At 44.2% G+C, this 15,477-nt stretch overlaps 1 protein-coding gene across 2 annotated transcripts in view; it reads left to right on the forward strand.

The window, feature by feature from the left end:
• Nucleotides 1-15,477, forward strand: part of HOMER2 (homer scaffold protein 2) — a 62,130-nt gene that overhangs the window by 14,877 nt on the left and 31,776 nt on the right. For both annotated transcript variants that reach the window (XM_037394661.1, XM_037394663.1), the window contains exon 2: nt 8,970-9,126. In XM_037394661.1, coding sequence (XP_037250558.1) covers nt 8,970-9,126 — 157 coding nt within the window. The remainder of the gene's footprint in view (nt 1-8,969; nt 9,127-15,477) is intronic.

Raw genomic sequence — 15,477 nt, forward strand, 5'->3', positions numbered from 1 at the left:
TTTCTCCTTTGTAAAACAAACCAACCCACCCCCATGGTGTGTTACCTGTGTGTGAGAAAATTCATGGTGGGGCAGAGCTGAGGTTTTGTTCGGGCTCGGCTGGGCTGCTCTGACAGAAGCAGAGGCCAATGTGTGCTCTGTGGGGGTGAGCTGAGCGTTTCCCCCACGTGGGGTACCCGTGGGCTGGCTCAGCCCTGCACACCCCGCTGTAATGAGCTCCTGTGGGCTCCCTCCTGCCCGAGCATCCCTGTGCTGCAGCAGAGGGTCTTGCCGAGAGCTTTCCAGAGCAGCCCCCAACGTGTAAAATGCAAGGGTAGCGTGTGCCAGCGCTTCATCTTTCCTACCACTAGCTGCATGGGGTAAATTCTGGCGCACGCATGCGAGCCAAAGCTCAGGGAGCCGCAGTGACCCTGAACCCGGTGTTCCCTGGGCTCATGGCCGGGTGGCGGTGCTGGCACCAGGCGAGGCACAGAGGGAGGCTGCTCCCCTGCTCCTACAGGCTTGGGCTCTCCGCTCCAAGATTTACGCTTTCAATTTACAGTGGCAATCTCTCGCTGAAATATTACAATGCAAACATTGTGCCACAGAAGAGGCTGTGCTGAAAGTATTAACTCTACTGGGGCTGGGGCGAACCCAGAGGATGTAATTTTTAACTGATCCAGAAAAACAGGAAGGCTTTGGGGGTCTGTTTATGTGCTGATGCAGCCTCGTTTGTCAACATGGGTAGGAAAGGTGCTGGAGGTAAACAGAGTACAAATATTTTTTTCAGTTTAATAGGGGTTGAATTTATCCCTATGCCAGTGGAAGGCTGTGTAAACATTACCCAGGGGTGCAAATTTATGCGTCCTCTTTCAGCATCTTCGCAGGAAAAAATCTCTGAGATAATCAGAGTAACACGACCAGTTTCACACACATGTGTCTCACAGCTTGGGTTTTTTTCTAATAAATAACCTTACCTGTGGAGGATTTGTTGAGGATCCTCTCAGTTGCTGTCACTTGTGTGTGAGTGTTTGTTCACAGTGTCTTGAAAGATTAATAGCCCTCTGGAGATAGCCCAAAAATAAAGTGTGAGCTTTTTCCCTGCCCAAGTTAAGCCTTTTAATTTGTATATTGACTTCATAAAGGCGTAATGGTATTGTGAGACCTCACAGATGTTACAGTGATTTTTATACGGAGAACTTTTGTACTCAAGATTTATTCTTTTGGACTTAACTCAGCCACAAATCAAAAATTAGCTTAATTAACGTCTGTGCTTTTAACAGGAAAATTCCTCTTTAGGTAGCTAGGTTTTTTTCTTAATTTTTTTGAAGTAAGTGGAACTATTATGTTTCTTACAAATGCAAGAAGCACTTTTGCTAATTACATTCTGTCAGTTGAAATAATAATGCCTGTAAAAGAAGGGAGCTAAAAAGGTATTTTTTTTTTTGCATGAATTTCACATATTTCTGCAGATAAGTTGATACCAAATCTAGTATAAAGTGGGCACCAGAGAATCATGACACTGGTTATTTGCACGAGTTGCACGCCCTTCCATCTATCAGTGCTGCTGCCAGATTCAGCACTTCTTTTCAACCTCGTTGTGAGGAGACCTGTCTGCCTACAAAATGGGAATTTCAACAGCTAAAAGACTAAAAAGAAGGACCTCAGGTCAATTATATTTTTTTAAATAGTTGTTCCTCTTTCTTGTTTTCTCTTTTTTGGGGATGATGTAATTTCTCTCCTACGTGTCAGAGTTTTTTGGTTGTTCGCTGTACCCTCCTATGTACCCGGGGTTCCACCTGCGGTGGGGAACACCACCCGGCAGCGCAGGGCCTGGCTAGCAGAGTGCCGACAAATGCAGTTTAAGGGGTGCCTGCACTTTCTTCTTACAGAGAGAAAAAAGAGGAGCAAAACCCAAGTGCAGTTGCCCCCTGCTAGCCCAGCCTGTTGCTCTGCGCTGGTTCTCCCATCCCTTGTGTACAACAGATGCCAAGACCTCCCCCTTCTCTCTGCGCTCACCTTCCTGCCTAGGGTTGCTTCTCTGTCCTTCCAAGTAATTTTTGCTGTGGGATTTGCCTGCGTGAGGAGGACTCTGTGCTGCAGGTCAGACAGGAGCTGCCCAGGTCTGTGGAGCCCAGTGGCTCTGGTCAGACGTGCATTCAGGCACCAGCGCTTGGGTGCAGGCAGGGGGTTTGCAGGGCTGGCATCCTGTCCCACCTTCCTCCACATGGTGTAGGGGCAGTTGTTAAAACCACCAGCAGCTGCTTTCTGGTCTGTAAAGACTGTTAATTTTTACAATAGTCTCTTTTGTTGAGTGGCAAATATTCAGCTGTTGGTTTAGCCTTTTAAATTCACATAGTCGAAACCTTCCCTGGGTATATCTGGTATAAAACTTCCCTGCAATGATAGTGATAGAAAAGCTAGAGAGGGAATGAGGTGATTTATTTCCAGGCTTGCTACTGGCTGTGTTATCCCGGGATGCCATCTCACCTCTCCATGGCTGTTTCTTCAGGTGTAAAGTGGAACCATTACCCACCTGCTTGCCTCATGCTGTGAGTTTTGCACCCTTGCAAGTTGAAACAGGCTCTTCGCTTCTGCTGGTTGCGTGTGCTGGCAGCCCGCACCAGAACCTGCCTGTCGCAGCCGATGAGATCTGAATGACCTGGATTAATTAGCAATGCCAGTTTGGGAAGAGAGCAAGCTGCCTGCTTTCGTGATGCTGGCTTGCTGCTACCGCATCTGCAAAACGTGCAGGCTTGGTGTTCATCTCTCCCCAGCTCTGCACATTGCCTGTGCTGAGTGTGCCCAGTCTGCCACCCTGGTTCCCAGCCCCAGCCATGAAATGGGCAGTGATGGGCGCTGGGTTACAGTCTCTCAGGGAATTGGGCTGACACAGCTGAACGTGTGGTGTTTGTGGTGAGTGTAGGGAGGATGTGCCTGTATTACTTGGAGCACGTGTGGTAAGGTGAGGAGGGGTCCTCCAACTTTGTCCTCAGCCATCACTAAGAAGCTAATTCATGTGGTTTTCTGTTTCCCGAAAAGATTGTATTCAAGATGGCACGAGCCTTCAGTATGTAGGGATAACAGGCTGGAGGATAGTGGACTCTTTTGCTTTGAGAAAAGATTAATTTTGTGTATAAACTGCAACAGGTGTGCTAATTACCATGTGTGACACCACGGGCTGTGACTTGTCCCCACGGCAGTTCTGTCCTGCATCAGAGGTCTGCCTTTACTTGGGTTTTGGTGTTTGAGGGAGAGGGGTTGGTTGGTTCTTAAAGTTTGAGATGTGCGTATATCAACAAGTGAGTAGTGTTAATGGGTAGAGAGAAACAGTATTTTCACAGGTCATCTTTAGGCGTCATTACTTATCTGGACTTCCACCAAGATGAGCATTTCAAATAGGAGAAAAATCTCCATCTGTGAACTGAGGGGCCATCATGCAACAGTAAAATCTAGAAAGACAAGGCAGCAGGAGCCTGGCAGGGCAGCTGGGCACCCTGAGGAATTGGGAGCCCCAGTCCCCCAGAAAAGGGACATTTAGTGACTTCTGGGGTATTGGAGGAGCGGCTGGAGAGCTTGCTGCTTTCAAGGAACAGGATGTATTTACTCAGTTTTGATTGGAACCAAAGGCACGGGTTTGCCTCGCTGATGTGCTCTTAGCCTTTGGAGCTGTGCATGAATTTTTGAGAAACCAGAGGCACAGGTGATGCTCGGTGGCTTTGGGAGCTGGCAGCATCACCGTCCTGCTTTTGCAGAGGAGCTGAGGGTGGGTGGCCGGTGGGTGAGCTGTTCCTGCACGGCTGGCCGAGCCTTCGGAGGGGTGTTGTGGGAACAGCATGCCTCTTATTAGCAACATTGCTTATTTTTGAATTATCATAAATGAATACAAGTGGCACTCCAGACTACATTCTATATGAAGATATACATAAAGGATTAGTTCTCTTTATTGCGTTGTCAGGCAGTAGTAGCAGTGCTCAATCCAGATAACTGTTGACACTGTTTATCGTGGTGCATTTGGCAAATAAAATTTCTTGTATGATGACCAGTGACGGGGCGTACGTCACAATGTAGGATTTTGTGTTTGTACCTACTCTTCTTCTTTCTTGAAAGATTCTCATTATCAAATACTTGTTACAGCAAATCACTGCAGATCTGCTGGCACTGTCATGTAATATAAATGTCAGCATGTGCATGATGCTGACCTGTAGCAGGAAGCACCACGTTCCAAAAGCTCCATGCTGACGTGCTGTCTGCAGGCACATGCATCCTCCACCAAATGGCAGTTTTGTGAGGACATGTTCTTTTAAAAAATAGGTTTATTCTAATCGGTAAATTAGGCAGCTAATGCACTATTAGTGTATTAGTATTAGCGTGCGGAGAGCACAAATAATCCGGTCCTGTAAACTAAGAATCCTTATCCCAGAGATTTTATGTGACCTGCTAATGAAAGTTTTAGCAAAATATGCAGATAGTGGTTTTGCACCTGGTGGAGTACCAGGGCTACTGTCACAAATACATAGACAAATACAGATCCTACAAAAGGTGAAGGAGCTGCTTTGCTCTATTTACTGCTTGGTCAGTGCACCCACCTGATGCGTACTGGCCACTTTGTGCATTTAAAAGAACTTGGGCGCTGATCCTGCAGGCACCCACCTGAGTCACTGTGTCGTATTTACTACCAAAAAAGATTGCTCCAGTACAGGAGCGTTCATGTCATCAGTGCCTTGTTCAGAGCTGGAGCTGGCTCCATGTGGCCCCACACGTGGCTGGGGTCCGGAGCTCTCCTGGATGCCAGACGTACGCCCTGCCGGGGCTCGCTGTGCCAACGCTCCATCAGCCACTGGTGCCCCACAGCTTTTACGGTGCTGGCTGCCAATCAGCAAAGGCTCTTTACAGCTGAAATGATTTAAATCACTGGCGGTGCTCATGATACAAGTGATGAACAAGGAACTTTGATTTAAATAATTTGAACTTTTGCTAAGCGAGAACTCATTCCTGTTGATTAGGAAGAGTAATATATGTGGCTTGCAGCTAGTCACACAGTTGTAAAACTTGGCATGGTTGTACATTAACCAGAAAGTGATACTGTATCTCACACAGCTGTGGGTGCAGTTAGTTAGCTCCAGAGTCTTGGGTTTTGCTTTTTGAAATCTTCAGAAAAGGTTTAAGACATACTTCCACCTTAATGGAGGTTTTTTACTTGAGATTTGTCTTATATGGTGCAAGGATGGGAATGAAATTAGAAGTCAACTAAAATGTGTAAAACCATTACTTGAAAATTGCAATCATATTTATGAAACATGCTGGCCATATTTAATAATAAAAACTTATCAAAGTGCATTTCCTGTCTTAATCTGCACTATTAAGCAAAGAACTATTAGGTATAATTTAGGTCTCCATTTACTGCTTTTCAAGCAGCTTTACTCTAAACAGTGAATGTTACTGTCAAATTGATTTTTAAATAGTTTTTTTTTTTTTTAAGAGTATTTAATCAATCATTAACAACTTCGGTTAAAATTCATGAGATTTTAAACATTCATAAATTCTCTTTGTCTTCTGATTTATGAGTCCACAGCCTGGCTGGCAGCACCACTGCTCCCTGCCTCCCCGGGCAAACTGGCAGTCACACGTAATGCCCAGCTTACAGGGGCTCACATGATGCAGGATGTGCTGTGGGAATTTCAATTTAGCATTGCTGTTGTTTTAAACATAAAACTGGATGAATCTCTGATAAAATGAAAGAAACCCTGGAAAACAAAGTCGTTCCTGTATCAGCAAATGCTTTCTTGAATGTCAAAAGTTGCAAATGAGTAATGCGGCATAACCCTGCTCAATTTGGAGCTCTGTAAGGCTGTGGTGTGTGTTTTAAAAGTGTCTCATTCAGCGTTTCACTGAAAAATGGAGTGCCGTGGCTTTATAGTTGCTTGTGTGTGCTACACTGGTCAAAGGAGTTTGGGCTGCAGTGAAGGAGGGTAGTTCCCTCCGTGTTAAAAGCTGCACCACCAGAGTTTGTCAGTGCTGTTGGCTTTGCAGACCTGCCGTGGTGTGAGGGATAGCGTGGTGGCACCGACTCTCAGTGCCAGGGATGCTGGCTCCTGCGCCCTGCGGATGGGTTTGAGCTCCCTGGAGTAAGAGCTGAGCACAGACTGGGGGTTGGCAGCAGGGAGTGCAGCAGGGCAGGCACGGCTGCAGAAATGCATCTTCGCTTAACTACGATGAGCCAACACTGGGAAGATCCTTCCAGGAGGCTGTGTCCTGGAGGCGCTTTGTCCAGGGGGTCAAAAATAAGTTCTGTGGCTTTGCTGACCCATAGAGCCATTGACAGCAGAAAGGGCAAAGGCGTGTGTGGAGAGCAACCAACCGGCCCTTCCAGATCTGAATCTCAACAGAAGGTCAACAGTTCACTTACCTTGAATGCACTAAAATGCTTAAGTTTACACATCACGTTTCCTTTTTTTAAGAAAATAATTTATCAACTAGCCCACTATCACTGTGAGTGATAGGGCTGCTGTTTGTATTCAGGAAGACAAAATGCACTTTTTTGGGTTTAGTAATCATAAGAATTAGAAACATAGTGAGGTTTTGCTGTTGCTTTTTAGTAGAAGCCCCAGTGAATGGATAGGTGGCTATCTCAAGCCCTGAGCTTCTATTAATTTATCTGCTTGGATGCATGTATACAGGTCCTGTTGACAACAGTAGGTGCTACAAGACTCCTGAAAAAAATGGGGATAGGTAATTTTTACCTTCGTTCTGCTTTTATTATCTCCAGTTTTACTTCATATACTTTCTGCTCCTGCTGCAGAGAGGCCAGGCATAGTTTTAACAGTGTGTTCTGGTATTGTTAAGATGAGTTAACAGAGTTAACATTTTTTGTGGAATAGGTTTGCAAGGAGGAAACTTCTGAAAGTTCAAACTGCAAGATATAGGTCATATTACCATTAGCAAGAAGTTATTAATAGAATCCTTTAAAAATACAGAACTAAGTAAAAGGCAAAGTAAATTCAGAATTATTCTTCACTCGGAGAAAGTATGTATTTTTAGAGTAAAAGAGTAAGCTGCTTGGGAGAAGCTTCGCTTCCCTGCATTCCTTATGGCAAATTCCACGACCTTCGTGGGTGTTACGCTGCTAACCCTGTGTAATGGATGATGGAATATTTAAAAAATGTTACTGAGACCTGCCCCTTCTTTCCTCCCAGCTGAGGACGGCATAGATTTTAGCATGTGAAATGAGAGTTAGGTTCAGTGAGGTACTGATAAAGAGGAGCTCAAGCGAATGCTATGCTTTCACAGCTGTAACATGACAGTCCCATTGTAATTTCAGTTTATTTCATATGAATATTTTACAGGATGAAGCAGAGGTGTCCATCCAGAATATCGTGCATGGCAGCCCCTGGAAAAATGTAAAACTTTGCATATGTCTTGCAAACAGAAAACCGTTGTTTCATTTTCTCCTTCCTGAGGCCTTGCTGGGCTTTGCAAGTTCTCTGTGTCTTTCCTGAGCTAATTCTACTCCTAAATCACTTTTGTCTGTTTGATATTCGTAAGTTTACTCCCCTATATCTTAATTTGACTGCAATGGTCAAGATGAAGTGTGATGTTTGATAGTGTTCCTGCATAAAGTACCTGAAGTTGTTCTGTTCTAAAAATGCACTAGTGGATATACAAGGAGCTGAAGATTATAGAAAACGTAATAAAACATAGTTCCAAAACTATGGGACCGAGAATAATAGAAGAGAATTATTTATATGAATAGGAAAGAATGGCTTATGGGAGCAAGAGATCTGTCTGGCCTTTCACCTACGTCTTTTCATTTGCTTTGTGCAAAATTCAGCCTGGCAGCCTTTTCAGTTTCCACGTGGTAGACATTTTTGGGTGGTAACTCTATTGTAGTGTAATTGTTTTTGAATCCTGTCATAATTCTGTCAAGTGTAACTATTCATGTTGTAATATTTTGTATGTGGTAAGAATATATTGTGGTACACTTAATATGCACAGTTATATATATATATTTAAGAACTAGAAGCATAAAACTGTATATAAAAGCACAGCAGAGCTCGATGTGCAGTTCACTTCTAAACTTGGATTAAAGGTACAGTTGGAAGTCAATTTAGTTTTATGGCCATTAAGTAAGTCTTAATTCTGATCTTCAGCCTGGGTGACTTTGGGTGTACCATGTTCAGTTGTTTGAGTCCTGCATTTTCTCTGCTTTTGTGTGATTTGCATTGTCACATGTTGAAGGTAAATCAAACCCCCCTCCACTGTGTGCACAATTTTCTTGATGAGAAAAAGCAGCCAAGGAGGGCCGTTTGGGAACGGAGTGTCAGGGGCAGTACGTCATCCTCTGAGAGTTGAACTGAAAGGCAATATATATCAACACAGGGGTTTGGTTGTGTTTCTTTTCCCCCTTGCTCCCTGGGATGATTGACTGGTTTTGCATCTGATGAATTTTTCATGCGGATCCACAGAACAGGGGGATTCTAAGGATAGAGATTAATATTTCAGTAATTATACTGTGCCTGTAGGTTGCTGGAGTCCTTGGTGCATCCACAGAGGAACCCTGGCTGTGGGTAGCTGTTCACAGGAATGCGTGGCAGGAGGAAATCCAGCTGGGGGCGGGGAGGGGGGGCGCTTGTTATTGCTTTTGGCAAAATACGTGGATGGGGAAAGAAAGAATGCGTATGAGTATCCTTTCCTGGAAAAAAACTAGTTTGAGGAAAAGGTGGGTACCAAGTTACGGGGAGAAAAAAGCTGATTGCTGCCTGGACTACAGCAGGAACTTTAGGATGTTGAATGTCACTTAGCGATGCCAAGGAGAGGTACCCAAGGCTGGATCGTGGCTTGGCAGCATCACTGCTCTGCCTTTTCACTTGGGGGATTGCCAGGTGCTCTCTGTCTTGTGCTTTCAACATGCCTGGTCAAGGCTGGGCTTCTGGGACATTTCATCTTCTGCAGACTCATGCATCCATTTCTCCTGTCCCTCCCTATTCCAGAGAACAGCCCATCTTCACCACCAGAGCCCATGTCTTCCAAATTGACCCCAGCACGAAGAAGAACTGGGTTCCCGCAAGCAAGCAGGCTGTAACTGTTTCCTACTTCTATGACAGCACGAGAAACAGCTATCGGATTATCAGTGTGGATGGAGCCAAGGTAGGAGGCTGATGGTACCCCGGCGTGTTTACTGTGTGGAGAGGATCATGACTGTCAGCCTGTGTGAAGAGAGACATAAATGGGCTACATTGAGCACTTAAGTTCATAAATACTCTCTATTTTCATATAATCCATTATGGACACTTGTAGTGGTAATTGGGAAAGCAAAGGGCACCTTAACGTTTTGCCAAAATTAACTGACTTTATCTCTGACTGATTTGACTTTGTGATCTTAATGAGCCAAGAGCTTTAAGTGTCCGTATTGAGTCTGTATGGTAGGAACTGAAACCACCACCCATATTAGGGAGGTAAGGCTGAGGCCTTTTTGGTGGAAAAAAATTGGTCTTTTTAAAGGGAGTGATGAGGCAGATATGTGCTGACTAGAGCTTTTAATGTAAATGCCAACTGCATATTCACTATTGCCTGGTTGAACTGTTTACAGGTTAGTGCTTAATTTTCTTCAGCTTTCACGCAGGAGTTCATCAGCCTAGGTGACAAATTAGGCATGAAGGCTTTCCCCTGCCTCACTTTTTTTTTCTTTTTTTTTTTTTTTTCTTACTTTGTTTTGCATTACCAGAGAGTGTGTGGAAGGATTTCCTGTAAGAATCCTGATCGGTGTGATTGAATGGGTTGCTCAGACAACTGGTTTTATTGCATATTACATTTATCCTTCTGATTAGTCTCTCCAAAGTAACTTGAGCAGTGACTGCTTTCCCCTAGCAGACCCCAGTCAGAGGCGTAAGTTGGAACATTTCATTGCTGTGCAGAAACCATCAGTCATTTCTGCCAAATCACAAACCACGGGGTAACGAGACAGGTTTATAGCCTGTTTATCTGTGTTCCTGTTTGGATGAGGATGTTAAAGTACCACCGTCCTGGGAGAGAGAAATCACAGAAATCATCCCTTAATAAAGCTTTTCTATTTGTCATGCCTGTTTCACAAACTTGTTTTTTCAAACATCGTCTGTGCTATATTTGGTTATATATTGGCTTATAAATCAGCCATACTGCCTGCTTAAATTGATGGTAATGTTTCATTGACATTGGTACAGCATTAATATATCACCATCATTATGCTGTTTGTGCCGGTGTGTTCATTTCCAGAAACGGCAGCTAACCACCCTGGCTGCCTAGGTTTGCAGTCGGTGCGCACAGCCCTTGCAACTTGCTGGGGAAAGCTGAGCCCCCCCCAAATTTGCTTACACCCCACAGGTTGTCCTGCTCGTGCTCGGATGAAGCTGGTGCTGAGGGTAGCGGGCTGTTGGCTTTACAAACCCAGGCAAGCGTGACTTCCAAGCCAAAACTGCTGTACTTGCAGCAGTGGGTCGCTTGATTTGTGGATGTGCATGCATGCATTAAGACCAATTAATGAAAAGAAAGTAATTACTGTATGTGGCAGGGGGAAGCTGCAGGGGCAGCATATGCCCACAGCCAGAGGTCCTGCCCAGAACGGCAAAGTGTGTGCTGAGAACAAGACGGGCATCCAAGTTTTGCTTTCTAATCTGCCCAAAAGACATTCAGAAGGAGCCACCCCCCTGTTTTAGCGTGGCACAGAAGGTGAGCTTTCCATGATTAAAATTCTCCCCTGGGGCTTCCTGAGCAAGAATCAATTGCTGGGCACATGAATTATTCCTCTTGTATTGAACCTTTGCTGATTAAGGAACAGGTTGAGAAGAGATGCTGCCTTCACACTTGCTTCTGGAGGGTCCCCAGTTACCCCGCCTGTCTGTTTTGAGAGTGCTGATTTGGAAAAAGAAGGGTGGTTATACCCAAAGTAGTTACAAGTTGCTTTTCTCCCTCAAACGTTTAGTGTTCTGACCTACTTTTCTAGCCAAAAATGAAACTGAGTAGGACTGTGAGGAAGGATATAGACAGCATCAGTTGGTGTTGTCCTGCTTTTCTGTGCGTCTCACTTATTCTAATAGTCTTCTGTGTGTTGGCAAATACTAGATGGATTAGCATCATGGCATCACTGCGGGCAGAAGTTATCTCTGTTTTAAAGACAAAAAAAGCTGAAGCTCAAGTAAATTAAGGGTCTTGGCCCTAGAAGGAAGATAGTGACGAAGGACATGTATCTCTAACAACTCTCCATTGTTGTCTGAACTGCAAAGGGGCTGTTCTAACAGTTTATTTTAGACAAATGTATACCATGCGTGTTGGCTTACAAAGAAATCTCACATTCATCCAACTTTTATGCAGCTGTTAGATTAGTCTTGGGTGGTTGGTTTTTTTTACCTTATGTTGGCATTACATAGTAACAATAACAATATTTCAAAGTGGTAAAGAATACAGGGCACTTCACTTAAACGTTGTTCGTTACCTGGTTGCATAAGCTTTATTTTACATTAGCGTTCAACATACCGCTCTGGGCAGTGTGTTGCATTGCGAGTATGCAGAGTAACGTAGAGCTGCTGAAAGACATCCGCGTTGCTCTTGTGCAGAACATGGGGCAGGCTGCATCACGTCAACCTGATGAGTATTTAATTTCCTCCTGATGCATCACCAACCCCGTGGGCTGATTCTCACGGGAGTGGCTTCCTCAGGCTGCTGCTGCTGTCCCCAAAGGTCCGGACCCTCTGCAGTCCCCTGTCCTTCAGCCCCATCCTCTCTTCTTCTAGCAGGTGTAGTCCCCTTCTTGTTCCTGGCAGGTCCTGTCCCTTGTCCCCAAACCCCTGGGGTGCAGGAGGGTAGGAGGAGGGGTGCTGCAGGGCAGAGGGGAGCGGAAGGGTTTAGGACTGGGCTGAAGGGGGATTAAGGGAACCACTGAGCCCATGCGTTTAAAGGCGTAAATATTGGGAACTCCTCTTGTGAGCACAGCTGGTGGGGGGCAGGGGAGTTGCTTGGCTCTGCTGCCTGGCACAGCAGGACGCTGCCTTCAGGTCCTTACCCGTTTGCCAAGTGGCAGGGAAGGACAGAAGGGCCTGGCTGGTAGGTGGGGAGGTGGTGGAGGTGGGTGTTGCAGCAAAGAGGAAAATGGGACAGAAAGGGAGTGGAGTAAAGATGGGGAGCAGAGGGAAGGCAAGGGAGCTTAACTCTTCCCTTGCAGAGGGATATGCAAGAGGCTCATGCTGAAAACCAGGAGTTACAGTGGAGGGCAGCCAGGCGAGAGCGTATGCCTTCCAGGTTTCTTCCAGATCCTCCCAGCCCAGCGACACAGAACCCCACTGAAATGCCTGGGGAGTCAAGCACTGGAAAGTGGAGACCTAGATTCAAAACAGCATGTACCGCTTTAAATCCTTGTGTTTGCAAAGCTAGAAGAGAACAGGTATTATAAATCCTGTGTCTTTCACAGAAAAACAGGTGCTGTGGACAGTAGCTTACAATTTATAGCAAAAGATTTCACAGATACTATGCAAGTGGTACCATATGGATGATCTTAACCAAGATACCGTTAGCAAACAAGGGAATAGATTGTATATCCTTTAATTACATTATAATTGACCTGTATGTTGTTGAGAAAGTAAACTCATCATGATGTTTTAAGAAGTTTCTAGCCAGAGGCTGTTTAGACTGCAGCATAATGAATGCTGGAGGAAGCGGTACAGTGAAACGGAAGGGCCCAGGCTGGTTCAGAGGTAATGAGGCAGCCAAGAGACTTCACCGTATGAAAGTGCCCAGCATTGTGGACAAAAGTCAGCCCTATTGAAAAATGACAAAATAAGGTGGTGATGCAGGGAGGACATGAACTTGTAAGTGCCCATTTGCTGTGTAGTGTGTGGGGAAAGCCACACACATGGTTCCTCATTAAAAGTGACCTATTATTCTGCCTTTTAGAGGTGAAAGAAAGTCTGAAAGCATGAAAATTACTCAGAATGATACCCTCCCTCATCCTCTGGAATAAATCATGGTAGTGCCCTGGCAGGTGGATTTGTTTATTTTTTATAAACTGGAAATACGTGTTACCCAAACAATATAGATAAGGAAGAAAGGATGAGAAACTTGTTTCTGTATAGAATTTGAGAAGGAAATAGAATCCCTCAGAAACTTCTGTCCTCATTTAAAAATATCCAGCTGTTACATTTCTACAGAGCCTGTGATTGATCTTTAGAGAAATAATTCATTAATAAGGAACATAAAGCTATCTTAAAAATTAATAGCCAGCAATAAAGTATATAGTGAGACATTCTGAGATGGCAGCAGCAAAGTGACAAAGCAAGAGTCATCTCGGATGCCAGTCCTAAGTTGTCTCTGTGTGATGCTTAAACAGATGACTAGAAAAAATTAAAATTAGGATTAAAAAGATTAATAGATTGCAAGTGTAATTTTGATAAAGACATGATATAGAAACAAAGACTTTGTGTTTCAGAGAAAAACGTATTGTCAGCTGATGCTCATTCCCAGTTGCTAGATCATTTAAAAGAGCTCATTACCTAGCAATTACCTTGAATATTGAAGACCAGCAGCTAAGTTGGGCGTAAGTGTGTGAAAGTACTGAAGAGAGAACCAGAAGAATTGCTGTGCTGGGAAAGCAAAATCAGTGGGTCTATTTCTGAAGTAAATTGCAATTAGTAAGAAAAAAATAATAGGGGCCAAATTTCACCAATCAGTATTCACAGAATGTTCCCCAAAGTGAATACTGTACATTATATAATATGATGAAGCTGTTTGATTAAGTGGTATATACGCCTTTATAATGGGATCTGTCGGTGAGTGTCACAGCAGGGACAGTGTGATTTCCAGAGCAGAATGAAGCTGGCAAGGACAGAGTCCCGGCAGCATGTGGGAGCAGATATTCAGGGAGGTAAGAAGGGGTGATATATAAACCTGCTAATATTTGATGTATTTCTGGCTTTCTCAGTTCCTGTACCAGTCCTGATTGCTACCTGTTTTCATAGCTGCCCACCTCTTTTTGACCACGCTTTTTTGTTCTCACGACTAGAGGCAGGCGTCCTAGGCGCACAGAGAGGAAATTCAGACTTCTTCCAGTGCTGTGTTCAGAGGCTCAAAACAAATAATTTTCTTTGCCCATGGAAAAGGAATTATTTTAAGACACAGTTGTTAAAAATATCCTAGAGTATTTTGCCAAAAGGTGACTCTTAGATTGAAGCAGCTTTCCTTTCACAGGAAAAAATTGCAGGGTGGCATGGTGGCACAGATGAAATTCCTTCATCTGGCTAGTTCTTTATGTTCTTTTTTTTCCTCTGTCATTGATGTAAACTCAGCCATTAAACCAAAAGCAATTATTTCTTAGGAAAAACCTACCAAGTAATTTAGATATTACAAAATTTTTGGCCCCACATGAAAAACGGCTTCTGGCAACGTGTACCTCGCCAGGGGGCTGCGTTGGTGTGGCAGCATTTGTGTGCCTCTGAGGCTGCATGGATCTGATTTGCAGAAACAATCACAACGTCACCTTCCCCCTTGGCATTCAGAGCATCAGTGTGTGTTCACCTGACCCCGTGCTCCATGAATTAGATGGAGTGATGTACCGTGTTTTATATTTTTTAAATACCTAATTTTTTTAACTACCTAATTTTTCAGGTTTAATGGTTTTGTAGTGAAATGATCAGAAGATGTGTTACAGCCTTGGGTAGCTAAAGATAAAGGGATGTAAAAGTACACAAAAAGTGACCTTACAAAATGCCTTTTCTTTTAACGTGTATAGAGAAATCCTGAATTAAATGCTGTGATTTTGAAAGGTGTGGGTGAGCATATATGTGTGTTTTGTCAAAGGGACGGAGATTCTTTTATTTCCAGTTTTGCCTGCCCTAGTTTTATTTATGGCCATCGCTTGTCAGGAGTGCTGTGTGCATCCCGGAGGAGCATGGTGCTGCTGGGGTCCGAGCTGGCTGCCCCTGCCTGCTGATACGCCAAGAGGCTCCGCTCCTTGCCCTGAAGATTATTTTGCTGACTGCAGCACTGGAAGGACTGTGATTTCCAGAGAGCCCCTGCTGGTAAAATCTGATTAAATTAGCAGAAAATATTTTTTTATTCCAGCTTCTCAAAGCTTTTTTTACCACTGGGTAACTGAGATGAGTATTTCTATTTTTTTCAGAATTTTTTCTGATGTGCATTTTTTTGCCCTTCAGGCCATTTCTTCCAGGTTGGGTGGGAAATCTTTTTCCAGATTTCCAGACTGCCAGAAAGAATGCCAGCCCTAAAACGGGTGTGGGTAAAGCATGAGCTCAATATTACGTACACTTCTGACACTGAGAACCAACACAAAAAGGACCATTCATCAAAAAGGCAGCGTGTGATACTTGTTGCTGTTTGAAGAGCCCAAAAGACTTACCCCAGTTTTAAGGGTGATGCTACATTAGGGGAAACTGGTGGAAAGATGACCAGGTTTTGACCTTGGAGGTCTGAGTTGACTGATCCAGTCAGTATTCCTGCATTCTTGTCCATACCTGT

This window comes from Falco rusticolus, chromosome 7 (genome assembly GCF_015220075.1).
Source record: "Falco rusticolus isolate bFalRus1 chromosome 7, bFalRus1.pri, whole genome shotgun sequence".
NCBI lineage: Eukaryota > Metazoa > Chordata > Aves > Falconiformes > Falconidae > Falco > Falco rusticolus.